Raw genomic sequence first — 26504 nt, 5'->3', positions numbered from 1 at the left:
CGTTAGCAGGTTACAGCAGAATTCTCCCCGGAGTGGGGTGGGAGGAAAAAGTCAATAGCCACAATGATTCTGGATTTATGGAGAGTGAAAACGGGCTGGAGGTTGAAGAGAGACCTGCCTGCCGCTCTGCTGACAGCACCGACAACCACAGGGCAGCACGGAAAAGCATTCACTGGGAGAGATGGGAGAGTCCTCCACTGGTGCGAGCCACAGACATGAACCTACGACACCTGCTAATAACATCACTGCAAGCGTCAAGGAAAAACTCAGAGCAAGAGAAACTCCGTGGTTATGGATCACTCTTCCTTTCCGTCGCTGGCAACTGGCGCCTAAGAAACTCCGTTTCACGAAACACAAGCCGGCTCTCTTTCCTGCCGTAGCAGAAGGAAGGGAAGCACGCTCTGCGCACCAAAACGGGTGGTGTGTGGACACGCTTGCTCTTCCACCAAGCATTAAACACCACCAGAGCTCTTCTACAGCAGAAGGAGGACTTCCGATGAGGAAAGTCTAGGTTAAAAAACCCAACCTCTCCAAAAAAACCTCTAGAACTGCCCACACCATCGCAGAGGTAGCTCAAATCCGGAGATGAAGGAAAAAGGAGGAGGATTTCATTACTTAAAGGGAGATGGACACAGCGCGGAGAAAGGCAGATCCGTTATTCCAAGCAACGAGACCATAAGAAGCTTTCGGAAGTGCCAACCAGAGATCTTTCTGGCAAACTCTGAATTACTTTTAGCTACTCCACTTCCCGTAACACTCAAATTCTCGAGGAAATCCGCTGTGGTCAGAGCACCGTGTACCTGATTTATACGTGGGTTTTCCCGTTCCAAACAAGTATGACCTGCCTGACAAACTGCTTCATGCTCCATCCTTGTTCCTCTCCCTCCAAAACTAAACTAGCAATATTCAAAGTCATTCCTAGAAATGTTTCACTGTTCTCACTTGATTTGCTAAAAAATTCGCCTTGCAAGGTCCAACAGACGCCTGCTCCGCCAACCTTTTCAAGTAACGCTAATGATGTCCCATGGGAGAACATCAAGAGATTAAAATCTGGGATATTTTGTCTGTATTTCTTCTAATAAGTGCAGGATTTGGAGTGAAACACAAACAGGACTGACTCAGGACCAGAACGAAGATACTCTGGACCATGGCAAGGCTTCTGCTGGAGACCCTGCATTACATCAACCCCTCCTTGACTATTTCCTTCAAACATTAAGTCCTGCTACATCTAATGATGGTCAAATCAGCGTGAAACGTGCTACACCGTTGTTTGGCAACCAGTGGAGACCTGAACTGTGGTCCTCAAGTCCCAGTCCCATCCCTTATCTGTCCAGTTCTATTCGGGAGTGATTTTGTGGATCACCTTGGAGCAATACTGGGCATCATGGTCTTGAACGTCTCCCTTCCTCGGGTTGCTCCACTGCTATACTCACAGAAGAGCACAACTAAACCCCCCTCAGACGTTGCTTTTATCGGCTGCCTCAAGCTCAACTCTTTTAGCCCGCTCGTTTAATAAGCTCTCATCATCTCGGCAGCCCTTCGTCTAGCTACTCGAGGAATTTTTTCTGGAAAATCAAAAATCAGACAGGGTTTCCCCAGTACGTCCCAGTACAGCAGTAGTAACTCTCTATCTCAACTGGAAATAACTTTTGTGGTATACCAATAGATTGCATCGCACAGGGGGTTTCGGCTGATGAGATCCCACTTTACAGAATAAACCCCTCTCCTTGGCACAGCAGCAGAAGGGCTCGCACCTTGCGACGCCAGGTTACGCCTTGCTTCCATCACGCCGGTCCTCCCCGCGCAGCATCCTTACGCTAACCCCATTTTCTAGCTTTGTACTCATTAAGTTTGCTGCGGACACACACCTGCTATCTGTGCCCAAGTAATTAAGACTAATAATCCATTACTAACCTCCCACCTACCCCTTTCAGCACTACCCTGACATTTACTTCTTGATCGTTCCTTATACATACACGCCCCGATCTCCTTTTATTAACCATCATCTTCTCCTGCATAATTTTCTTCCCGCGTGACCCTGTGTCAAAAGTCTGTTGAAGGTCAGCCAGATAAGGGGCTGTCATCTAGAAAAATCGATGATCAAAGAGAGCACCAACCTCCTCCTGATGAGCCACCACTGCATTTTAATTGATTTTCTATTTACTCGGTATTTCTAAGCCATCACTTCCAGTGAAACGTCTGTGGAACACTCCCTCTGGACTCTAAAAGCTTCACCGAGAAATAAACTTGTGGTAAGAGCACTGAAAACAAATCTATGCTGAGCTTTGCCCATCGAACACAACGGTCATACGCATCCGCCTCTTTTTTTTTTTTCCCTAGGTGGGATCCAGGCTGGCCATTGTGTTGGGTCCACAAAGCCCTGCAGAAGGTTGCGGAGAATAGAAGCAACAGGGAAGTTCAACAAGTTGTCACCAACAGTATCAAATCAAATCATACCCCCAAGCTCTCTGCTTTAATTAAGCTCTGCATACTCTGAGACAGCTCTGTTATTAATTTTTAGTCTTTTTAGTCCCATCAAGAAGACTGGTGGGATGACCTAACCCTGACCTGGAAGAGGGAGGAGGATGTGTCTGCCCAGCAATACAGCAGGACCCATGGCGGCCACATTATCTTTGCTCTTTCAAACTTCAGCATAGGCACCAGGGCTCGGCTGAGGAGCTGCAGCCTTGAGCCGTAAAGATATGGTGCCAGAAGCAGGAGCTGCAGCAGAACGCCGGCAGGTCCACATCTCGCTGCCCCAGTGGCCACCACCAGCAACCTACTGCAGCCCTCGGGGCACAACGCGCAACTTGCTTCCCCTCCCACCTCCACCTCAGGCATTATCAGTTTTATTATTTACTAAAAGATAAAATGGGGAAAAAAACCTTTTTGGGTCAATCATGGGATTTAAAACTGGTAGCTCCTTTCCACGCTTGTGGATGAAGACTGAGCAATGATCACAGAATGGTTTGGGTTGGAAGGGACCTTAAAGACCATCCAGTGCCACCCCCTGCCCTGGGCAGGGATACCTCCCCCCAGCCCAGGATGCTCCAAGCCCCGTCCAACCCCAGGGATGGGGCAGCCACAGCTTCTCGGGGCACCCTGCGCCAGGGGCTCAGCACCCGCACAGGAAAGAATTTCTTCCTAATATCTATCTCCCCTCTTCCAGTTTGAAGCCATTCCCCCTCATCCTATCACTCCATGCCCTTGTGAACAGTCCCTCTCCATCTTTCTTGTAGAACCCCTTTTAGGCACTGGAAGGGGCTCTAAGGTCTCCCTGGAGCTGTCTCTTCTCCTGGCTGAAACCCCCCAACTCTCCCAGCCTGTCCTCCCAGCAGAGGGGCTCCAGCCCTCCCAGCATCTCCGGGGCCTCCTCTGGCCCCGCTCCAACAGGTCCATGGCCTTCTGATGCTGGGACCCCCTGAGCCGGAGGCAGCACTACAGGGGGGTCTCCCCAGAGCAGAGCGCAGCAGAGGGGCACAATCCCCCCCTCGCCCTGCTGGCCACGCTGCGGGGGATGCAGCCCGGGGTGCTGGGGGCTCGCTGGGCTGCCAGCGCACATTGCCGGCTATGACTACGGCAGCTATTTCCCACTGCCTTCTAAATATTCCAAAAAGCTACAAAATGGTTAGCCTTGAGTCAGCTCAGGGGGTAAACTCCCGACCTCTCCAAACCACAACGCTTTCTGACAGCAGCACACGGCCGAAGCCATCGGCTCTGTCAGCTCCACCCAACAGCACTCCAGTAACCCCACGCTAAAACTGCAGCAAACGACACCAGCAACCTCGAACCGGAGCGGTCTGCCACAACCAGGAAACTCATCTCAAATACAATTATGAAGTCAGAAAGGGAACTATGACCTTTCAGTTTAGACTTGTTCTTATTTCTGTCTTTAATTACATTGTCCTCTTCTCAGCGTCCTTTTTTTAAAATAACCCATACGCTCTTGAAGCCACTTCTTAAATTAAAGGTTATTCTACATTTCGGACTTCAGATTAGAAGAAAACTGCTATTTTCGTTTGTGCTTCGTGAGGATGAGAAGCAGCAAAGTGACTCAAGAGCTTCACCTGGAAGGAAGGAGAAGGGAAACGCGCAGGCAGGGCAGCGGCCGCTGCCGGCACCGGGCTTTAGCCGGAACTCGCGTTGGCAGCGCTGCGTTAGCGGTTGGACTCAACGATTTTAAGGGTCTCTTCCACGCTGAAGGATTCTGTGATTTCAAGAAAAAGGCAATTTGACAGCATGTTTAAAAATACTGCCACAAAACACTCTGTAGGGCCCGTTTTCTCCCTCCGATAAAGGCAGACTTCGCAGCGGTTTCTCGGGGAGCCGTGTTGGCGGAATCAGGGATTTCTGACACGCTTTTAATCAGAACCAACCGCACCTCTCTTCACTTGACTTCACCCACTATTCGTATCTTCAATCTCATTCTAATATTTTCTTTTATACAGAGTTTGATTACATTTTCTGTACTGGCCACCAGGGCCGGCATTCCCAGCTCAAAACACCACTGCTTAAAAAATCACCAACTTCAGGTGCTTAAATCATGCTAATTTGAGTACTTTAAAGATCTAATAACTACAGGAAATAACATCAAAGAAGAATCCATTACTCGACTGAAGAAGACATAGAATCAATACGAGGCACATGTTAATAAAATCACACCGGGACTGACCCAGGAATCGTTGCAAACCTCATCTTGCTGCCGCCTCCTTCGAAGAGCACGTTATGTCGTTGCAACAAATATTAACACCGCCACAGTCGATTTTACTTATTTAGGACTTTTTAGGTTACCAAATCTCACCACCTGTTGCTTACGTTCCACAATTTATCTATTCCAGCACGTTAAAAAGGTTTCCCACGTGAAAATAATAATAATTTATCTTGCTCTCAACTTTAAGTCTGGGGTTTGGGATGAATTTGCTTCAACGGCCGTGACCCTCCTGCATGGGTCGGTGGCAAAAATCCCTCTCTCCAGCCCCAATCCGCACCACGGGCAGAGACTTTTGGATTAAAAGAAATAAACAGCTCGTCTAGAGCCCCGGGTTCTCTGTGCCCGTCCTGGATCCAGCACGTGACAGATATAACCCGGAATAAAGCCTGAAATGTTTTTCTAACAGTGACAGCTTCTCTCCGATAATTATAAGCAGACTTCAAATGTAAGTTAAATACATTGTGAAAAAAAAAAAAAAAAAAAAAAAAAAAAAATCGGGAAAACCCTTGGAAATGACAAGTTTTGCCCTGCAGGCAGGGTCATAACTGGGTCCAAAAAAAAGTTTTAAATCCAATTAAGAGGCAGTGGTGGTAGAGCCGTACCAGTAAAGCCACCGACCGCTGAAATCGGTTTCCTCCGAGGCTGCACTGCCTCGAGACTCGTGGTCCAAAATCTGCTCGCAGAAGCTCAGTAATTTTTATGAGAATATTAAACGGTTCACACTGAATATATAATTTGCCTTTGTAATGACCTATGAAAGAACTAACAAGTTTCTGAACAGCGATGCATTTGTGGTATTCCGTCATATAAACACAGACCTGAAGTTAAGGTCAAGAACAAAACTATCTAAATATAACGCTAATTCCGTGGTTCCCTGCGTTGCCCACTCATCCTGCCAACATTCCTCCACCACTGCCGTCGCTGCCATCCCGTGCCACGCCAAAAATCATCTCTCTCTCTCACATGACATTTCCCTGCGAGCAAACAAGTGCATGTGCCTCATTCTACTTTTTAAGCCTTTTTTTTTTTTTTTTGTCCTGCTCTGGAAGGATGCCCACCTCCAGGCTGCTCTCGGAGGTGGAAGGAACAAAGATTATCGGCTTTTTGGGGCGTCTGTGCCCACTGAACACACTTACCTGCTCTCCTGAGACAGTACTTTCCCAAAGGTGCTCACCCCTACAGTATTAAACTAACAGGAGCGAAGTGAGAACAACATAATTCTTCTGGAACAAACCTGCTGTGACTTAAGCCCCTGTCCTGACATCACTGGAGTTACTGTTTTTTTGGTTTGTTTTGGTTTTTTTGTTTGTTTGTTTTTTCCCTGTTAACTTGGTGGAAGCAACCTGTTCCTTCCAAGCCAAGAGAAGGAAGAGTAACACGGGAACAACCGAATCTGGGAGCGCTTTCCTGCACTCGCCATGCCTCTCCTCCTCTTTTCCACCCACCAGCGCCACCTCTGTCCCCTCAAACACCACAAGAAACAGCAAAATCAGTCCCCAGGGGAAAGGGGTCTGGCAAAGATGAATGTAGGAGTTGACAGAAAAGACAACTTCGGACACCTTGACCAGGACAGAAGGGAGCTGTGTGTCTGTCCTGACGCTGAAGAGGTCCTGCTGGGTATTTCTGCCCCCCTAGTAAGAGCTGCCCATGAGTTTCATGAGCCAGAGCTATTCCTAAGTTTCATTCTTCTTAATTTAGCGGTTCCTTACAAAGTCCAAATTGTGCAATAGGAATACTACAGAGATTCCTAAACGTTTGGCTTTCACAGGGTGAGTGAAAACAACATTAAGCAGCGTAATGGTAAGGCATAACCAGGCGTATCACACGAGAGCCGTGTGAGTCGGGAAGTCGTGTGCTCTGCTCTGAGTTTGAAAAGTCGGATTTTCTCAGGGATGCGAATGCCCGGCCCTCGTTGACGTCTTCGGCTCGGGAAACCGAATCCACCGGCTCGTTTGGGAAACACTCGGCCAAGTTTCTAGCGACTCGAAAAGGCAAGCAAATCTCACAAATACCTGGCAACGATCTCTACAGGGGTCTCCTCTCCTACGGCAACGGCGGTAAGCGGGGCGGTTAATGAGCGCAGTGACACCAATCGAGAATTAAAAGCGTTACTCTGCGGTGCAGGCGGTTTGTTAGCGGGGTTATGCACGTGCGAGTATCTACTAACGGGGCTGGTTTCCGAAGCGAGCCTTCCTTCCCAGTTAGTGGGTGAACCACCTCCGACCACCCGCCTCCCCCAGCCAATTAGTTTAGGATGATAATGAAGGGGCAGGGTACTGTACCTGGTGATGGGCAGGTCGAGGCCCCGCTGCAAACTGAGGAAAGGCGGGAGAAACAAACACAAAAGGAAAGGCACAAAGAGTCAGAAACACCACAACGAAACCAAAATGTCACACTCTATGCAAAATAAACCCACAAGGAAAAAAAAAAAAACCAAAACAAACAAAAAACAAAAACCAACAAACAAACTGACAACCATAAAACAGTCAAAAAGCTTTGCTGCAGGACAGCGACAGACAGGTACTGAGATATAACGAGTGAACATCGCTTACGGGGGGGAAGTGCGCTGCTCGAGAGCTGGGAGATAAACAGCCAAAGCGGCTAGTTATTTTAGAGGCACTCTAGTGTGTGAACGCAGGCATTCCTTATCCTGCCTGGGGGGAAAAACCAAACCAAACCAAACCAAACCAAAAAAAAAAAAAAAAAAACCCAACAAACCAAAAAACCAACTTAAAACAAGCAGCGGTGGAGATTTTTTTTCAACTGGTTTAAGGTGGAGGTAAATGGTTAAAGCAGCTGGACTCAGAGCCGTTCCAAATATTTGGTGGGAGCGGAGGATGGAGCCTCATGGCTGGAGAGCAGTTAAGAGCCAGGTAGGCACAGCTAGTGTCCTGCCGGCGAGGGGGCCGCGGGGAACTCCCTGCAAGGCAAAGATCAGCAATTCTTTGCACGTACACACAGTACGAGGTCGTTTTCAGCTTTTTTTTTTTTTTCTCCACCCCTCCCCCACCCATAACAGTCACAATATAACCCTCCTTAATGAATCGGATTTGTCACCCCCAGCTGAAACCATAGGAGAAAGGTGAACCCGCGATGTCCCCGGGGAGAGGACGGCATCAGCGGGAGGGAGAGCCCGGTTGGCGCACAGGAGGTGCTGGTTCCCAGGCTACGAAATCACTTCCCACCCGCTTGGGTTACACCCGGAGGAAAGTCATCAGAATGTAAAGTGCTCAGGAAACATTAAAAGCATTTTCCAAGAAGTAACTGATTGTTAAATTCAAAATAAAAATGAATGCAAGAAATGGAAAATAGAAATAAAGATGACGAGGTATCCTCTTCCAGAAGCTGAGTGATGTCTTTAAACCCTTAATCCTCAGTGTAATCAGCAGAGCTCCACGATGAGAGCAGATAAATCTATTGATAATAACTCCAATAATTAAACGGAGCAAATGAAACTAGATCCCGTGGTGGCTTTTTACCCACCGCACGCCTCTACCTGTTGCTAGTTGTGATGGCTCAGTAACATACGGCACGTGCCGAAGCACAGGCTACAGTCCACCTCTGCTAAACCGTACTACGGGGACTCGCTACAGTTTACCTTCCGCCTGAGAAGAGCGATCAAAACTGGCTACTAATTACTGATTTTCTTAATAAGAGGGGTTTTTTTCAGTACGAAAAAGTGGACTGCGGTTCACCTCCAGCCCTACCTCCCAGCTGTTTTAATGCCATCAAACATGAGAAGGAAAGTGTAAATATTCACTGGTGCAGCTGATTTTCTCCTTTATAAACAATTTAATCACCTATATTTAAGATTTCCAAGAAGTAACCTACTAATACCGGTGTTTATATATTCCTTCTACCTTTACCTCATCGTGACACTTGGATGAAAAAGTCATAAAAACCTTCAGAAACGAGAAAATACGCACACGCAGACTGTGTCTACTACAAGAGTTTATCAAGAATGACCTGCACTGATTCACCAGAGAGTTTTCCCACCCTGGAAAATGTTCCCTAAGCCTTACATGAAAGGAAAAAAAAAAAAGCAAAGCACGATCATCTTGTGTAAGCCTAAAGAGCTAAAACGTCTATTTGAATATCAGCGGGAGGACAGGAGCGCTCGGAGAGTCTCAGCCCCCTCCCAGGGCTCAGGCTGCGGGGAGGACAGCGGCTCTGCCGATGGGTCCTGCAGCGAGGAGAAAGGGGCACCTGGATGACTCTCGGGACGCGAATGCACTGCAAGTCCTTATTTTTCTCAGGAAGAACTCCTCAAAAAAACAGTTCAAGTGTCTGGTGGTTGAGAAAAGGGAGCAAAGCTTCCCCTGGAAGGGCTGACAAAGCCTTCCCGGCAGGGCTCCGCGCTCCGTGTTCTACACCAATGAAAGAAAAATGAATCAAAAAGAGAATGAAGGGGTGCAAAAACCTCGCGCTGCTTAATTTCAGGGCCGAAGCGCCTCTCTTATCGCTGTTCCACAGAAAAGATTCGTCCTCACTGTGTTTCAAACAAGAGCTGGAAGCTTACATCTTAAGAAGCTGAAGCAAATCGCATGGTAAAAGGTAATATGTGTTACAAGACAAAAAAAAAAAAAAAGAAATAAAAACAAAACCTTAAAAGTTAGTGAAAAATACCCTAATCTATTTTGTACTGGTCACCATTGGCTATTGATTTTTAATTTTTTTTTTTTTTTTTTTTAAATAATTCAGGTTGATAGGATTTATTCTTCTGAGTAGCTGTAAGCAACAGAACAAACTGTAGTCACTGCTGGCTCGGATTAAAACAGACACTTTGGGTTTTGGGTTTGTTTTTTTTGTTTTGTTTTGTTTTTTTTTTTCCTCTGTCCGATGAAGGCAGTAGAGAGAAAAAACTTTATGCAACCCGGGTCCAACATTTCTGCCACCCACAGCCGTTAGTTACGGCCCTGCTCTCTGCTCTGCGGACAGCGGGGCACGTTCTCTCTCTGCTGCTGTGGCACTGGCACACCTCACGCCTCTCTGAAAAGAACCACTTCTGGATGGCTCAAACACCCTCTCCGATCAGGCTTTTTTTTTTGGCAGACCTCCTAGAATTGGACAGTTTGTATTAAAAAAAAAAAAAAAAAAAAAAAAAAATCACCTGGTGCTCAGGGCTGGCATCGGCAAGAGCTAACGGGTAATTTTCAGCAGTGCTGAACGCCTCTGATTTTGTTTTTCGTCCCCCAGCTGGAGCTGCCCTTTGAAATTCCTGCTATGGGAGCGATGTTACGGCGCTAACAGGGAGAAAACATGAAGCCAGTTGGATTGCAAAGGCAGCTGTCCTGGACGGAACAGAAAAGCCTAAACTCTGCAATTGCCAATGGCCCTCGGCTGCAGAACCAGGACGGAGGAAGCTCCGGCTGCTCGAGGAAGCGGGGTTAGCATCAACCTCGTTAGTGCAACAGCCTATCTACCACCCCCCCCCCCCGGCCGCGGGACGGACGGGACGGGGCTGCGGAAGCCGTGGGATGGCAAAGACATCCCGCCACCTTCCTCGTCCCCTCTTCACCCTCCCCTCGCCACCAAAAAAAAGACGGTTAAAAAATAAACTAAAAAAAATCAAATGAAAAAGTAACTCAAGCCCAGAACAACATGCAAGAGTAGTCGAGGACGGGGCTAGTCTTGCATTTGTTTTGGGGTGGGGAGGCGGGATGAGATGTTATGAGTGCGGCTTTTAGTAATGGGGGTGGAAATGGTCACTAGCAGAGCAGATGGCAAAAACCGCATACAGGAGAGTTTAAAAAAAGAGAATTTAAAAAAAGGAAAAAAAAGGAAAAAAACGGCTGACAACGGCAGACAAATTATTCCTCGATACCCTCTTCAATAACAGGGCCAAACCCCTACAATTTGACACATTTCCTGGCCAAATTTCCTGAAGGCGTTATCCGTTGAGAGGCAAACCCAACGCCACTCCGGTCTCTCGTCCTACACCAGGTCAGACCCTCCCAACTGCAATTCCACTTTGGCCCCGGCGTCGCCGCTTAACCTGGCAGAAACTGCCATGGCAGCTCATGCTTTTAGCAAAGAAGCAAAATCAGTGCATTTCTGTAGATCAGCCAACAAAAAAAAAAAAAAAAAAAAAAAAGATGTGGTAAAAAAAAAACAAAAAATAAATAAAGAAAGGAAGAAATAAAAACAGTGCCGTCGGCACAATCGCCTGCAAGAAGGAGTACAGTTTGTTATATTGCTTACAATGCAGTATTTTATCCAGCCTCTTCCAGCCAGGGACCTGTAAACCGGACTCTGTTCCAAAACCTTCCTCCTCTTCCAGTTGTCTGTGCAATGTATTGGCACTGTTCTGCTGGGCTGTCAAAAAAACTGGTTTAGAGATGCAGCTCTTCAGTCAGGTTTTTGCTCCAGTTCTAACCATATAAACTTATTTGCGCTTTTCAACAATTAAAGATAAAGATGATTATACTTACTGAGATAAGAGGTTTGTTTTGGGTTTGTTTTTTTCTTTTTTACCATCAGTATCCCGCGTTACTGATCAGAATGGGGGACTAAGGTGGTGTAGGGGGGGGGGGGGGAATCCGGTTACAAATTTGCAGCTGTCCACATCACAGAAACGTCATCAAAACTGGCGTTAATTGGCTCGTTCATCAACACAGAGGTTAACGGGCCTCAGAACTAACCCTCCTGCGAATCCCCTGGAGGTGAAGCCTCCAGAAGCGGGGGCAAGCGCATCCGTGTGGCTCCACGGGGGGAGAAAACTTGCCCTCTGTGTGTGTGTATATATATATATACACATTATGTGGACAAACAGAAGACTTCTGTCTCAGAGCCTTTCAGCTGCCACGCTTCAGCAGCCTTCATCTTACTCTAAAAAGAGAAGAGCGCTGGGAACGGTGCGGTGGTTTTAAAGGTAACCTGAAAGCGTTATGACGCAGATGCGGATTCGCACGAGGCGCAGGGATCGCGGCTCTCTTGGCTAACGGAGGCGTGAGGCAACCTGACGATGAGCTACCGTGCCTCCAGAAGCACCTACGCCCTGGGAGGATCTCCTAGCACCGTGTGGAACTGCGCTACGAGCAGAGATCCCCCAAAAAGAGCCTGGTTTGGGGAACCAAAGTCCTACAGTAGCAGAGCAGTATTACAATACATACCAAAAAAAAAAAAAAAAAAAAAAAAAAAAAAAAAAAGAAGAAAAATAGATAAAATAGATTACTGAGGACAATCAAACCTCCAGCTGGATGAAAAAGGGGCTTTCCACAAAAAGATCTGGGTACACAGAAGCGCTACGTTAAATGCGTGAGCACCTCCGGGGTGCTCGGCACTAAATGGTTAGGACTGATCCAACTGACCCAGTGGAACACTGGTTCGGAAGTAAAGCCCAGAGGCCACTGGAGACTGAGTGCTGCTGCAGCGAATCGCTTTGGTTTACTGATCTTTGGTCTGTCACTGTACCAAATACTTCCTTAAAGATATACAAAAACAAAACAAAAAAAAAAAAAAAAGAAGAGAAAGATTCTGGTAATGAATCTGAACTCTAAAATGAAGTGAACCTGAAAGCAACTATGCTAAAAATAAACGGTGTTATTTGAACGTAGATGAGAATCCTTCCATCGCTTCTTTTCTGATAAGCCACTTCAAAAGGAAAACTAGCCTACCAGGACATGGGCTGAAAAATTCAACCCAGATTTGCCATTTGGAATGTGCTTCCAGTTCAGGAAAAGACACCTTCCAGAGAACGGGCCAAGTGCTATTGACACACACGTACACACAGAGAAACACACAAACGAGGAAGAAAGAACAGAAGAGAATGCAACCGCGGGCTCCCTTACCGGCGAGCGGGTCTGAGGCTGCGTGTTCATTGTTTGAGGGGCTTGAGGGTACACCAACGTGGTTGGAGCTGCATTCTGTCCTGAGGGGTAAGGAGCCTGCCGGGGGACAAGAAAAGTAAATAAAAAAAGAGAGTGTATCAAATGATTCATCCCAAAAGACAGGAACTCAACACGTTATCAGATGGAATGTTGATTAACGTTGAGATAAAGATGACATAGGTGATTGCGATGGAGAAAGCCTTCTCCGTCAAGGACCCAACTGATTTATCAACACTAAAAGCTATCAAACACTATCAAACACAAAGTTCCTCAAGTGCCGCAGCGGAAAACATAGCGAAGAGTCACATCAAGGCAACACCGTGTCACTGCAACCCTGTGTTGCCCAAACCCCCTGCCACGTACTTTCCAAAAGCCTCCTCTGAACCTGTTTCCAAGAAAAGCTGGAACTGTAGGTAATGCAGATAAATCCTCCAAAATAAGACAAATCATAGAATCACAGAGTGGTTTGGGTTGGAAGGGACCTTAAAGACCATCCAGTGACACCTCCCCCCAGCCCAGGTTGCTCCCAGCCCCGTCCAACCCGGCCTTGAACACCTCCAGGGATGGGGCAGCCACAGCTTCTCGGGGCACCCTGCGCCAGGGGCTCACCGCCCGCACAGGGAAACATTTCTTCCTAATACCTCATCTAAATCTCCCCTCTTTCAGTTTGAAGCCCCAAGTGACAAGAAACAAGTTCGAATGCATTTAATACAAAGCACTGGTGCTTTAAAGCGTTTGCAACACAATGAAATGGCCCAAAATCGTAAGGCAGACTGTGGGTTGGGTAAGTTTTTCATAGTTCCAATGATTTCAATGGGCTGTAACAATTTATACCACCAGATGTTTCCCCCCGTGCTATCTGCCCAAAGTAACAATAAACCGGAGCTGTATATTTAAGTTGATTATGCATTTTAACGAGGAATTTAGAAATAACTTTTCAGAGCGCCTTTTCCCCCCGTATTTTTTTTTTTAAACAGAAAAATAACTTACCTTTTTAAAAGAGTTTATTATCGTAACTGCACAAACCCCAGCCACCAGCCCGTAACAGCCTTTGCTGTCGAGAGGGATTAGCCCAAACTCTACGTGCTGCCCTGTAGCTCCTCCACGACTCCATCACAAGCCACTTCTCCGGCTCCTCAGCTCTTCCCCCTTCACTGTCTGTCCCTTGTGGTGTCCGTTCTGGATATCGGCATTCCCAACGGCAACCACAGTCCCTACTAACCTCCTACGTACCATCAGATTTACTTCATAGAATCACAGAAAGGTTTGGGTTGGAAGGGACCTAAAGATCATCTAGTTCCTCCCTGCTGCCATAGGCAGGGACACCTCCCACCAGCCCAGATTGCTCCAAGCCCCGTCCAACCAGGCCTTGAACACCTCCAGGGATGGACAACTTCCCTGGGCAATTTCTTCCAGGGTCTCACCACCCTCAGAGTGAAAAATTTCTTCTTAAAAAACAATCTAAATCTCCCCCCTTCCAGTTTAAAGCTGTTCCCCCTCATCCTATCATCCCATGCCCCTGTAAAAAGTGCCCCCCCAGCTCTCCTGGAGCCCCTTTAGGCACTGGAAGGGGCTCTAAGGTCTCCCCAGAGCCTTCTCTTCTCCAGGCTGAACCCCCCCAACTCTCCCAGCCTGTGCTCCCAGCAGAGGGGCTCCAGCCCTCCCAGCATCTCCGGGGCCTCTGCTAGACCCGCTCCAATAGGTCCATGGCCTTCTCATGTTGAGGGCTCCAGAGCTGGACACAGTTCTCCAGGTGGGATCTCCCCAGAGCGCAGCAGAGGGGCACAATCCCCCCCTCGCCCTGCTGGCCACACTGCTGGGGATGCAGCCCGGGATGCCGGGGGCTCGCTGGGCTTCCAGCGCACATTGCTGGCTCATGGGGAGCTTCTCCTCCACCAACATCCCCAAATCCTTCTCCTCAGGGCTGCTCTCCAGCCATTCTCCCCCCCAGCCTGGAGCTGGGCTTGGGATTGCCCCGACCCACGCGTAGGCCAAGTGCAAACTTGGCCCGGTTGAACTTCATGAGGTTTACACAGTCCCACCTCCCCAGCCTGTATGAAAAAACCTGATGAATAACGGAGCTTATCAGGTCTTGGGTCTCCTCTGGGAGAAGGTCTTTGGGTTCACTTTATGCATTATGGGACATTGCGATACCTCTCTGTACGCGGAATTATGAGATATTCACCCTGCAAGCCTTGCTGGTGAATCCCTTCTCATCTTCGAATTTCACGGCCTTCGCATTAAGACTCAAGATCGGGTCTAAGGAACCATGGGAACCGTTTCAGTCCGTACCGCGGTATCGAGAGAACAGGTTTCACCGCACCAGCCCTCCGACACACCGCAGGGTATCTTTGATTTGAACGGCGCTATATTTGATTGGCATAATTATGGTTTTAAACAATAAAACTAAGTTATAGTTAACAGGCTGAACCCATTCGCATTAAAGAAAGAAAAAAGAAACTTATAAAACTTTAGCCATCGAGAGAGGTGATCCAGCATAAAGCCTCAAGCTCTGTTTTAGGGAAATAGCTGCAGGAGTGGTGTTCTACACCACAAAACCTGCTGGTTTTAGAAACTCAGTCCTGAAGCCTACAAAACTTCTAAGTCCGAATCAGCAAACTACACCGAGTATCATCCGGCATGTTCTGGGCTTTCAAGGGAGAGTCAACCAGTCCTTACAAGACGAAGGATGTATGCTTTTAAGGAAAAGAAAGCAATTTAAGAGTTTTTTTTTTAAACAAAATAAAGCGGGCATAATAGGATGTCACTGGGTAAAAGCACGTATTTAGTTCCCGCCTCCCAGTCCTACAGCAGAGTCACGGACCTTTTTTCCTTCTTATTCATCCCAAAAGATGAAATCCCTGCTTAATCTCCTGCTGATCGAAGTGTAACGCAAGGTACACGAAAACACAGTTTAGAGAGAATCCCACCAAAGAATTTTCCAGTTTCAGAAAGAAGAAGCCAAAACAAAGCGTGGTGGGCAGAGGATAAAGGGACTGAGCACAGCCCAAAAATAGTCCCGTCCCGAACCACCCACAGCTGCAATACCTCCTACTCCCGCTCTGGGACCGCGCTCAGACTGAGCATTGAAGAGCAAAACTTACGCGAATACACAGACGCTGAAGGACAGCGTTCCTACTACGCACGCTAACCGGGCAGGGCACTGTTATTTTCTAAGTGACTTTCACACTGGTTTTTGAGTCAGAGAGATGATAAAAATGTACGTCTCCACGTATATCACTAGATCTTTGCCGTGATTTAGGACGCCAAAGCACACTTGGTAGAATATTTAGCCGAAGAATGTTGTTCCGTAGTAGTTTATACCGATACAGCAGCAAAGACTCCGGTTCCAGAGCAATTAAATGCTTTAATCGGCTCCTGCTATGGAAGTAGCAGCCTCTGGCAGGTACGCAGGGCGGGTTTCCTGCTGCCCCTCCTTCTCCAGGAGCTCATTTGGTCTACTCCTCCCTCCAGCCTGCGCTTCCCTCCCTTCGTACCACCGGCAAACCCTCGAATTCACATGAACAACTTATTCGCAAGAAGTCTTTTAATTTTTCTTCTGAGACGTCAGATGCAGCATCAAATATTTCCCCGTTATTTGACAAGTGTGATTCCGCTTGAGCTGTTGGTGTCAATGCCATATAATAAACAGTACGTACCACATCTCGCAGCGGTAACGACACCACAGCAATGAGCCATCGTGGCACGGCGGAGAATAATCAAGCGTTAACGAGACACGGGGAAGCTCTGCTATCTTTTCATCCGTAACCTAGAGAAGTTGTCCTGCATTTGTAGCACCTCGCTGCCGACTTTCTGCATCCGGGATCCCAATGTGAGATTAAGGCTTCTCCTCTCGGAGGATCGGCGGCTTTCTGCATCGGTCCACGCACCTTGTGAAGGGTCCTGACGCTGCTCTTCGTCCGTTACCGGACAGCAGCGAGCAGGCAGGGCAGGTGACTGTGTCGGGAAGTATTACGAACACTCACGTGTACATGGACCCGTTGACCACCAGCTCCTTCTGCCTCCAGCTCCGCAGCTCACGAGAAGAAACCTTACCCCAGGCGGATTGAACTGCAGCTCCTACAGCATCTCAGCGAAAAGAGGAGGAAATACCCGCTCCTCTCCCCTTTCTTCAGGCTTCTGAAAATATGTTTTCGTCAGGCTTAACTCGCACGCGACGGAACAAAGTCAGACAGAACTTCCACGCTACCCCCAAAGTCCGTACCCACCTCCAGAACCGCCAGGGTTGGCTTTTCCTCAACCAAGCCAAAGGACATTTGAAAGGAAGGGCGGGCAGCTACCGCTAAGCCTGAAAAACTATGAGTTTTAGCAGCAAGACCGTAAACCGGGCATTTTTTTGAATGCAGTGCCAAAGACAGCCATCTCATCGGCAACAGATGTCATCCCTGAGACTAGTCGGGCTGACACGCAAACGCAAGATGACACAACCTGGTGTTAAATTCGCTTTAGTATTTAAACCCTATCAGAACAGGTACGGCATTAAGTTATAAATAAAGAAAAAAAAACACAAAAACACATGAAGGCTTAAATAGCAGCCACTGAAGGGTTTCTGCTATTAAGCTGTGGCCAAAACAAGGTAATTTGGGACAGTCGGGGCTGTTTCTAACGCAGCCGACCGCTCCGGGTGCTAGGTTCACGACCGCAGCCTTGAGGAGGAGCGCCACACAAATCCCACCGAAGACAACGAGTATCACCGAAATAAACACATTTTACAGCTATGACACAACAACAAACGCTTCTGCTCGGCACGTTTCAAACCAGATGGAGGTGTGCCTTAACCAGTATTTGTGTTAAAAGCCACAGTGGGGAAAAAAGAGGAGGAAAAAAAGTGGGTTATAAATTTCTGCGGGTACTAAGTTCATGTAAAAGTATATGGCAGCCTTAAAAAAAAAAAAAAAAAAAAACAACCACAAAACAATCAAAACAACTGACAGAATAAATCACAGCGCTCTACTGCTTTTCAGACAAGTCAGCTGATTAAAAGTATTGCATATAATCATCCGTCAAAAGGACTTTTTCCTGTGCCAAGCATCTAAATAGGTACACAAAGTAATTATAATCACATGCAGTCACGCTGGAAATACGTGGCTTTTCTGCACTGTTGCTGAAACACTGAGGGTGAGGCGAGCAAACGAAGAGGTCAGAGAGGAAACGCTGCAAAAATCCCCTAAATAAAGTACCGCGGAGGGGGAGGCAAGGGAGGCAAATATAAAAATTTCGGTTCAGAGGCATCCAAACCCCCGAAGTTCAAACAATTACAGCAACCCGAGCTGGAACAGACCGGGCGGCTGCTGAGCTGCGCCACTTTCAAGGCAGAGCAATTTGTTTCCCTTCAAGCTTTCACCTTCGTGATTTTTCTAAGTCAGATGTGGCTATCCAGGGGGGAAAGCGATAATAGCGGTGCGCGTGTATTCCCGCAACTTGCTGGGGAAAGCCCTTTCTGTCCGTTTTCTGTGCTGTTTCCATCTTGGGCTGCTGATTGCGCTAAGCCAAAAAAAAAAAAAAAAAATAAAAAAAAATAAAAAAAAATAATGACTACCAACAAAACAAATGAAAAAAGTTATTCTTAGATCAGTTCCCCAGCTGGTTAATAAACACCGAGCCCGCTGCGTAACATGACTCCCCGGGTACTGACTGTACCGGGGATAAACAGGCGAAGCGCAGACATCAGGTTGAGAAAAAGCTGAGTCACGCAGCGCTCTGCCGCCCGCAGCCGCCGGAAATTTGGGGGGGTGGGGTGTTTGGGGTTTTGTTTTGGTGGTTTTTTGGTTTTTGTTTTTTTTTTTTTTTTTGGAACAAAAACTCTTAAATGCCCGGACAGAAAGGTGTTGCTGGCTGAGCGCGTCGCCTTTGGCAGGGCGGTTGGGTTTGGGGCAGGAAGGGGTTAAGCTCCGTCGCCGTTTCTTGAATCCTCTCTTGACTTAGGGAAGAAGTTCGGCTGAGTCTATATTTACTGGAGTTACATATGAGGAGGAGAAATGGTCTCGTAGTTCCAACACATGACGGTGACTCAGGAGCTCGCCGCGCTATTACCATCGCTATCGCTGTGACCTTGGGCGAGAAAACCTTCGGACTTCCAGTTACTTCCCAGTAACACCGATGCAGCGACCGCGCTCCTGTCCGGGCTGAGCTGAAACTCCGCCGAACGCCAACAAAAAGCTTTAATCTCTTTGGGAGGAACACAACAGCGTAAGCAAAACATTCGAGAACAATACGAAGCGTGCCGGGGCCGCAGGCAGCGCTCGGCTGTCCCGCAGCAACCCCAAAGGTCATTTTTCCTGCGTGGCCACAACAGAAAGCACTGTGATGCTCACAAGCGAATGAAAAATAAGAAGATACCTCACCGCAGTGGTTTGTATCTCGTTTGAGCATTCAGATGGCTGCGCTAACGAACGGAGAGTAGCCAGCTAAAAGCTCACCGAAAGCAGCACCTCCTGGACTGTCGAAAAGATTTTTAATCACTTTACGTTGAGATATAAAATATCAAAACCGTGCGTTGGTTGGAAACGGAGGATAAAACTGTCGCAAGATGCAGCTCTTGCCCCCAGAAGACCCCCAAACCAAACCCCACACATTTCTCAGGATGTAAACATATTCCTGCACGAGAGTGGTCTTTTACCAAGACATTCACCGACCCAGCGAAACCCTAACTGTGGATTAAAGCCACAGCAGGCGGTACCACTCGGTGTACTCTACACTAAGGGGTCCTGTCCCTACATTTACCAATTCTTATTTAGACAAACTCCCCGACACAAAACGCAGCAGCCCCCGGAGCAAGGTGCAGGACAGACCGAGACAAGAGTCAGCAGCAAGACCATCGCACAGGTGGTTTTATCCCCATTTTTAACAACCGGACTCAAGTTTTCCTGCCTGCTGCTCAACTGTTTTCCTCGAGGAAAACCCCCGCAGGAAGGCAGGAGAGGCTGTGTTGATGCAGCAGCCCTTGAGGCTGCTCTTAGAGCCTCTTAGGAAGTCTTCCCCCGGGTCGCTGGCCGGGATGGCAGGAGTTTGGCTTCGGATGCAGATGGAGAAATTGCCCGCAGCAGCATAAACCATCACTTGGTTGACAGACGTGGAAGGACGGTGCCAGCAAGGACACGGCTTTTCCTTCTGAATCATCGCTTCTTTGTTGGGTAGGGTTTGCTCTGCCCCGCCACGGTCTGAAACCAAATCGCTCTACGACCTGAACGACTTGCAGCCGTGCAGCACCCACAGTAAGCGGAAACCTCTCAGCATTCAGCTCTTAAAAAGTAAAGAGGATTATAATTTAAAACCTGCATCTTCGTTTCCACCTCATAAACTCAGCCACAGGGAAGCACACACCACAACGGCAGTCCTTCGCGCTGCCCCTCCTGCAAAACCGGCACCTTTATTCTTCCTCGAGCTTTGGTTTCTGAACGGCCTCAGTTTTCGGGAAGGCGTATGTCAGCATGAACTCCCGGTGTTGGCAGAGGCAGCTCTCCTGTCTTCCCCCAAACCCAACTGTTTGCTCCTCTTCCTGTGCTCTTTCAGCAGCGGCGCTGGCTTCGAGCGACTGCAAAAATGTTTAAAACTTCTGAAGACTGAACATTACAGCAAGATTATATATATATATATATTTTTTTTAATCCGATATGAAAAGCGGCATTATTGCAAGGCAGAGATACCAGCTACAGTCAGAGCATCTGACAACAGCCCAGAACCTCCGACGGCTACAGCCTACGAGACACACTGCAAACAAAAGGCTCATTTTTCCATCCGGGCACTGACTTCCAAACACCGGTAGCATCAAGTGAAGTGGATAAAGAGATTCCTGCTCCTGCTGTCTCCCGTGCCATCCTCCGGGGCTGCAGCACCTGCAGCAGAGGTGACTGAACTGGGGGTGAAGCAGCTTTTGATTTAAAATTAGTATGTTGGCAGTGGACAAAATAAAATACTTTTTAACTACGTTACTGAGCTCCCAACGGTGGCAGCTCCGGAGATGCCCAGGGTTCAGCTCCCCCACCGTGGAGTGCCCAACCTGTGGGAAGAGGTCAGATAGTAAAGAATTGGATCTTTTAATCCACCTGCACTCACAAAGCAACACCGCGAGAAGCCGAAACAGCCCCACGAGACCTTCTCAGCGCCTTTCGGGGTTACGTTATCGAGCTGGAAACACCCACCTTGGTGACAAACGCGCAACAAAACTACGCCACCTACATCATTCCAGCAGCCCTCCCAAAGGCTGCACGGACGAGCGATAAAGTCCTGCGGGGAAAGAGAAATAAGCACCAAAACAACTCACACAAATCCCACGGGAGCAAAGTGTTCTGACACATCGAACGGCGTTTCCCTGGACCGGTACCAACGTCACGACAATACCGGGAAACCTGTGCTGCAACCAGCTCAGGTTAGTTCCCGTCTCCGAACACAAACATGACATTACTCAGCTCCTGGATTTCTTCTGAACTTGATTTTTATTACTATTTTGGTACCTAGATAATTCAAATCTATCTTGTTGGGTTTGTTTTGGGGTGGTTTTTTTTTGCTGGTGAGCCCCGCAGTGAGCAGAACAGGGTCACGGCGGACTTCGAAGCTGCTGTCTGCAAAGATTTGTTGAATGCGAACTGTTTGAGTACGGTAGGGAAAAAAATCTGTAGTATCTGTAATATATAGAAGCAGCTCATCTGCAAATATTACAGGCAGTGATGGAGAAGCCAAACACACAATGACGGAGAAGCCTGAATTATAAAGTTTCTTCATTTCAGGCTTTTCTACATGGTACCCTCTCAAATAACGCATAAAATCATATTCCCACACTACTCCTGTGAACTGGCCCAGCTTCACGGCTTTAAAAATAGCACACAAATGATTAAACCAATAAATAAGGACAATTCCCCTTTGGCTTTCGTTATTTACGATGATACTTCAACTGCATATCATCAAACACACTATCAGTTTAAATATAAATCCTCATTCACAGCTACGCATTCAAATACGCAGTTTTTTCGGTACACATCGCGTGAAGAATTTCCAATTTTTTAAGCAGCTCGTTTGCAAATTATGCGGCATCGCTGGAATCAGCTTGTCTTCATCATAGCATCCCAGTAAAATAAAAATACGTGGCGGTTCTACTCTGCTGACTCTCTATGCGCCAGTGCCGCTACCCTGGAAGACGCATCAGCGACTCGAAAACACTCCGGTTTTCTGCATATATTGGTCTGTATTACTCAGAATACTCAAAGCCCCATTAAAATCAATGATGCAGATACCACGGCTCTTCCGTGACGCTCAACAGGTTACGCACATTAAAGGTTCCCACTTCAAAACAGAATTGAAACACAATCACAGCTCAAAATCCCTGTTCCTGACGAAGGGGCTGGGACGGGACCAGTTTGTGACACCGGTCACCAGGAAACTTCAAGGTTTGGATTTGGATGGAAGCAACGAGTAAACAGGAACTGTGACTGTTTGGTGCATTTATTTAAACACCCAAAGCCATTTCCTCAAAACACCAGACACCGGGTCAGCTCCGGCTGTCGCACCCTATAAAGGTAATGTGGATTTTAGGGATTCTCCAAACCACAGACCACGGTACCAAGTGGAGAAGAGCCTCCACCGCCTGCAGCATCTTCACTTCTCCTCCTTCTCGCGAGCACGCCGGTTCCCACTCCTCCCCGTTTCCACAAGCCCGGATTCAGGAGAATCCCCCGTGTTGGTAAATATTCAACTCAGCCTTACAAAGGCTTAAAAATATCCTGACCCAGGAGGAATTATTTCGCCCGCAAGTGTGGCTCAACCATTGTTATCTCTATTTCTGCAGCAGTTTGTCTCGGGGTATACCGTCTGTGTCGTTACCCGCCCTGCTAAATTTTTAACAACCTTTTTTATGGCTTCGTGTGATTTAGGGTCACGCAGTCGAGCGGGCAAAGGCAGCAAGGCGAACAGGGAAACAGCCCCAAGTAATAACAGTCGCAGAACTACGGGCATTTTTCCTACTTTAACATAAATAATCAGATTCCCACCGAGGGAAGGCAGCGAAGGAAATGTGGTTTCCTCTTCCCTGGACAAAGATGGTTTGTGCAGAGGACAATGTAGACGCGAGATCCGCACTCCTTCCCTGCGCGCTTGAGACACTGCGGTTACTATTCCTGCAGGGATGTGACAAAGGAGGAGGGTGAAAAGGAAAAGCAAGACAAGGTGTCCCTCTTTGACACGCCGTCTCCTCAAATCCAGGCTTACCCAGTGTGTTTAACGTAATAATTGCAATTATTTTATCAGCAGCTATACTGCTGAACCCACCCGACCCCTACCGCCGTGCAAAGGTAAATGTAACACGCGCTTTTGGGAGGGAAGAACCACCTTTCTGCTTTTTTTTAAAAAAAAAAAAAAAAAAAAAAAATGATGGCGCTCAAGCTGATACGCCCGTGCCCAATTTTAGAGTGCAGAGATGCCGTCAGCTGAAGATGCAGAGTGGAATCATAGAATCACAGAATGGTTTGGGTTGGAAGGGACCTTAAAGACCATCTCGCTCCAACCCCCTGCGCAGGGACACCTCCCCCCAGCCCAGGTTGCTCCAAGCCCCGTCCAACCTGGCCTTAAACACCTCCAGGGATGGAGTTTCCACAACTTCCCTGGGCAATTTGTTCCAGTGTCTCACCACCCTCATAGTCAAAAATTTCTTCCTAATATCTAATCTAAATCTCCCCTCTTTCAGTTTAAAGCCATTCCCCCTCATCCTATCGTACAGGACTAAACAAGAGTAATGTTGAGACCTTGGTGGACAGATGTCCTGCTCGTGGCCACCCCCCCTCCCAAAGACACTTATTTATTAAATCCACCAACCCAGGATCTGCCAAGGTTCACAACTGCTGTTAACGAAGGCACGAGGGTGAGGATAATGCCGCAGCAGATTATCATTTCATAACATCTGTAAATACTCGTCTGGATTTAATTGGCTTCTTACAGAGACTGAAGTGACAGTGCCTGCCTTGACCGCAGCACGTGGCTCGCAGCCTGGGGCTGGTCTGGTAATGACCAATCCATAATTAAGTGAATGGGTATTTTCCGTAATAAAGGTACTCAAAATTATAGAGCGTGTGCGCCTGGGTTCAATGGGGGGAGAAATCCCAACATCTCCACTGGTGGAAGCAGACCCATGAATCTCGGCAGAGAGACCTTTGAGTTTACAAAGGGCTTTTCATCTGCCCAATAAAATTTTTTCCTGATTTAACAAGAACATGAACTTTGGGGATGAATACTTGTGCTCAGGAACCCAACCCGCAGTCAGCCGAGACCCCGAGTCCACGCTACTGTCAAAAGAGCGGCAGCGAGTTTGAACCTTTCCTCCTACTGTCCTCCAAGACCCAACAAAAAGCTCCAAAAAGGTGTCATCTTCCGTCTATCTCTGAGGATGTTTCCATTCTTGGAGATATTCAAAAGCTGAGCGGACATGGTCCAGAGCAAGCTGCCCTAGCTGCCCCTGCTTTGAGCAGGCACTTGGACTAGATGATCTCTTCCAAACTTGACTTTTTTATGAGTCTATGGCAGCAATCAGATAAAACGTTCAAGTTTTACAGCATTACACTGAAGCCCAGAAATGCCACTGCGTATAACTTTGTGCAAATTCGGACAATTTAAAGCAACTAAATAAATTACTGGTTCTTAACGGCAGCATGAGGAGAGGTCTTCGGAGAACAGGGGCACAGCCCTTCCAGGCTACAGGGAGCCAAAAGGGGAATTTCTGCTCCGTAACCACCAAATCCTTTGGTGTTCTTTGTCGTGAGAGGAAAGCAGCACACCGAGACTTCGGCTCGCAGGAGAACTGCACCGTTCATGGGTTTCAAACCTTCACCCCGGTTGGGCAGGTCCTCCCTAATGAAGGCGTAAGTGGCTTTGGGGGTAATTCTTCTATTCCCCAGACTGACACACCAGCTAACAGCAGATTCCGGTAATTTAAGGGCTCCTTCTCCCCAGTTTTATCCAGTTGCAGGGATGTTTTATGCCCTCTATGTTTACAAAATACAGATAGTGTAAAGCACTGACTTTTGTGCTGACTTTGATGTTTATCAGGACATACTGTCTTCTGCAACACATTGTGTTTGTTTAAAAACGACGTATTTTCTGGAGCACGCAAGAAAACAGCCATTAAATTGCACAGAACAGAAGGTATTACTACAGAAGGAATACCAGAATAGAAATTATTAAACATAAGAAAATGGCACGTTGCCTCGCATTATTTCGTCATCTTATATGATGAATAAAAGCGTGGTTCAACAAGTGGTAAAGTCTTGAAAAGCATCAAAATAAAGCACTCGTCCACGTGACTGCGAGAACAGAAAACGTGCGCAGGAAAGTGCTGAAGAAAGGGATCTGTAGAATTTTAGAACAGCTACAGAGGAGTTTAATTTTCTATTAAAAACGCTGTTTCAACAACCCACCCCCCAAGAAAAATTACTGGCGATTTTCAAACTGCTTTTGATTCACGACAGTATCACAAGCCAGAAGAAAAGTCTTCCGCTAGGTCGTGCGTCCAAGATACCGTTCTGTGGCCAAGACACCCACTGTGAGGGCTTTCGTATTCAAAAGAACTCAGTTGACACCGAAATGGATGGGCCAGGGAAGACTCTGAGCCAAGCCAGGGTTACTCCTGAAAGAGAAACCTCCAGCAGCAGTAGGAAAAAAAAAAAAAAAAAGCATTAACTTCCCCCTCTGGGCACACAAGACCACCCGGAGAAGTATTAAATACACCTCTCAAAGCAGTAATCCACTGCAAAACGGAGTAGCAGCAGCAAGGGGGTGGGTCTGCAAAACAGACGTAGCCCCAACTAGACTCAGCATTTGCGCTGCAATCACTCCTTTGCACGTAAAATCGTACAGATTTTTCTTTCTTTCCTTTCGTTAGGAAAGAAAAAAAAAAAAAAAAAAAAAAAGAGAGAATTAAAGGCTGTTTCTAGTCCTTCTTAAGTTCACAAATATTACACCGCATTCATTCATCCCACCTACGTCGCGCCTTTTCAAAGTTAACCGTTTCCAAGGTGAAATAATTACTAATCGCGTTAATCGGTGTTTGAAGCTACGTTACGCCTTCCCCGCTACCCCAGATCTCCTTCCCCGCAGCTCTTACGCCCAGCCGCTCTCCCCACGTCGAAGCTGAGCATCCCTACACAAAAGCACCCCAAATCCCGAAAGGTACCCACAGCGGGCGCTGCCACGCTTTACCTTTCCAGCACAGATTCGCCCAGATTTCAACTAAGGAGGTTAAAAAGCACAGCAACGAATCAAAAATAATGAAATACGTTGTACGAGCAAATATTCCCGGCACTATTAACCCAATCAAAAACCTACTAATCCTATTACAAAACAGAGAGTTCGGCTGCGCTTCCAGCAGGTCTCGAACACAAAGGCCAAAAGAAGATTACACTTCTCCCGGATTTATCAGCTGCTAAATAACTCGCATTTTCCAATCTCCACCTGCAGTCAGATATTCCCGCACGTTCAGAACTAGCGAGCCGCGGTAAGAAGGCGCGTTGCGCAGAAGCCCGACGCGGATGTCCGGAAGCGCGCAGAAGGAAAGACGCGAGAAGTACGCGAGGTCGAATTCGCGCCGCGCTCAGAAAAAGCCGTTAACTGCACGTCGCCGGAGGGCAGCAGGTTTCTTGCCCACGGAGCAGCATCAAGAGTTTGTCGTTTGAATTTTCTTTATCCTCATTATCTGGTAGGGACAGAGGAGCGAAGAAACGGAAACGGAAAGGCAGAAGAGGGGCAACGCGCACCTGCAAACTTCTCCGGCAGCCGGGCCAGCCCCATTGCTTCACTCCCACGAGGAGAGTTTGATTTTTTATTCTGCGTCCACACCATTGTGGCTGCAAAGGTGATTGCTAATTAAAATCCCAATTGCCAATCGTACGTGCTCTACAAGTTACAGAATTCTGTGTGTTTTTAATCCGCTCGATGTCCAAGTGGAAACCAGTTACGAACGGTGT

General features: G+C 47.5%; 1 protein-coding gene across 5 annotated transcripts in view; it reads right to left on the bottom strand.

The window, feature by feature from the left end:
- The window catches only part of EIF4G3 (eukaryotic translation initiation factor 4 gamma 3), a 111054-nt gene that overhangs the window by 70068 nt on the left and 14482 nt on the right, over positions 1–26504 (bottom strand). For 2 of the 5 annotated variants that reach the window (XM_082493585.1, XM_082493582.1), the window contains exons 1-2: positions 12502–12705; positions 6994–7026 (exon numbers count right to left, since the gene is read on the bottom strand). In XM_082493585.1, the coding sequence (XP_082349711.1) occupies positions 6994–7026; positions 12502–12651 (183 nt within the window). In that variant the 5' untranslated portion in view covers positions 12652–12705. Of the gene's footprint in view, positions 1–6993; positions 7027–12501; positions 12706–26504 lie in introns of those variants that run through there. The other 3 variants (XM_082493583.1, XM_082493584.1, XM_082493586.1) reach the window with 2 other exon arrangements.

Source organism: Vanellus vanellus, assembly GCF_965231255.1.
Source record: "Vanellus vanellus genome assembly, chromosome: 20".
In the NCBI taxonomy this organism is placed as follows: Eukaryota; Metazoa; Chordata; class Aves; order Charadriiformes; family Charadriidae; genus Vanellus; species Vanellus vanellus.
The sequence above is the reverse complement of the archived record's forward strand: the minus strand, read 5'-3'. Positions and strand labels throughout refer to the sequence as shown.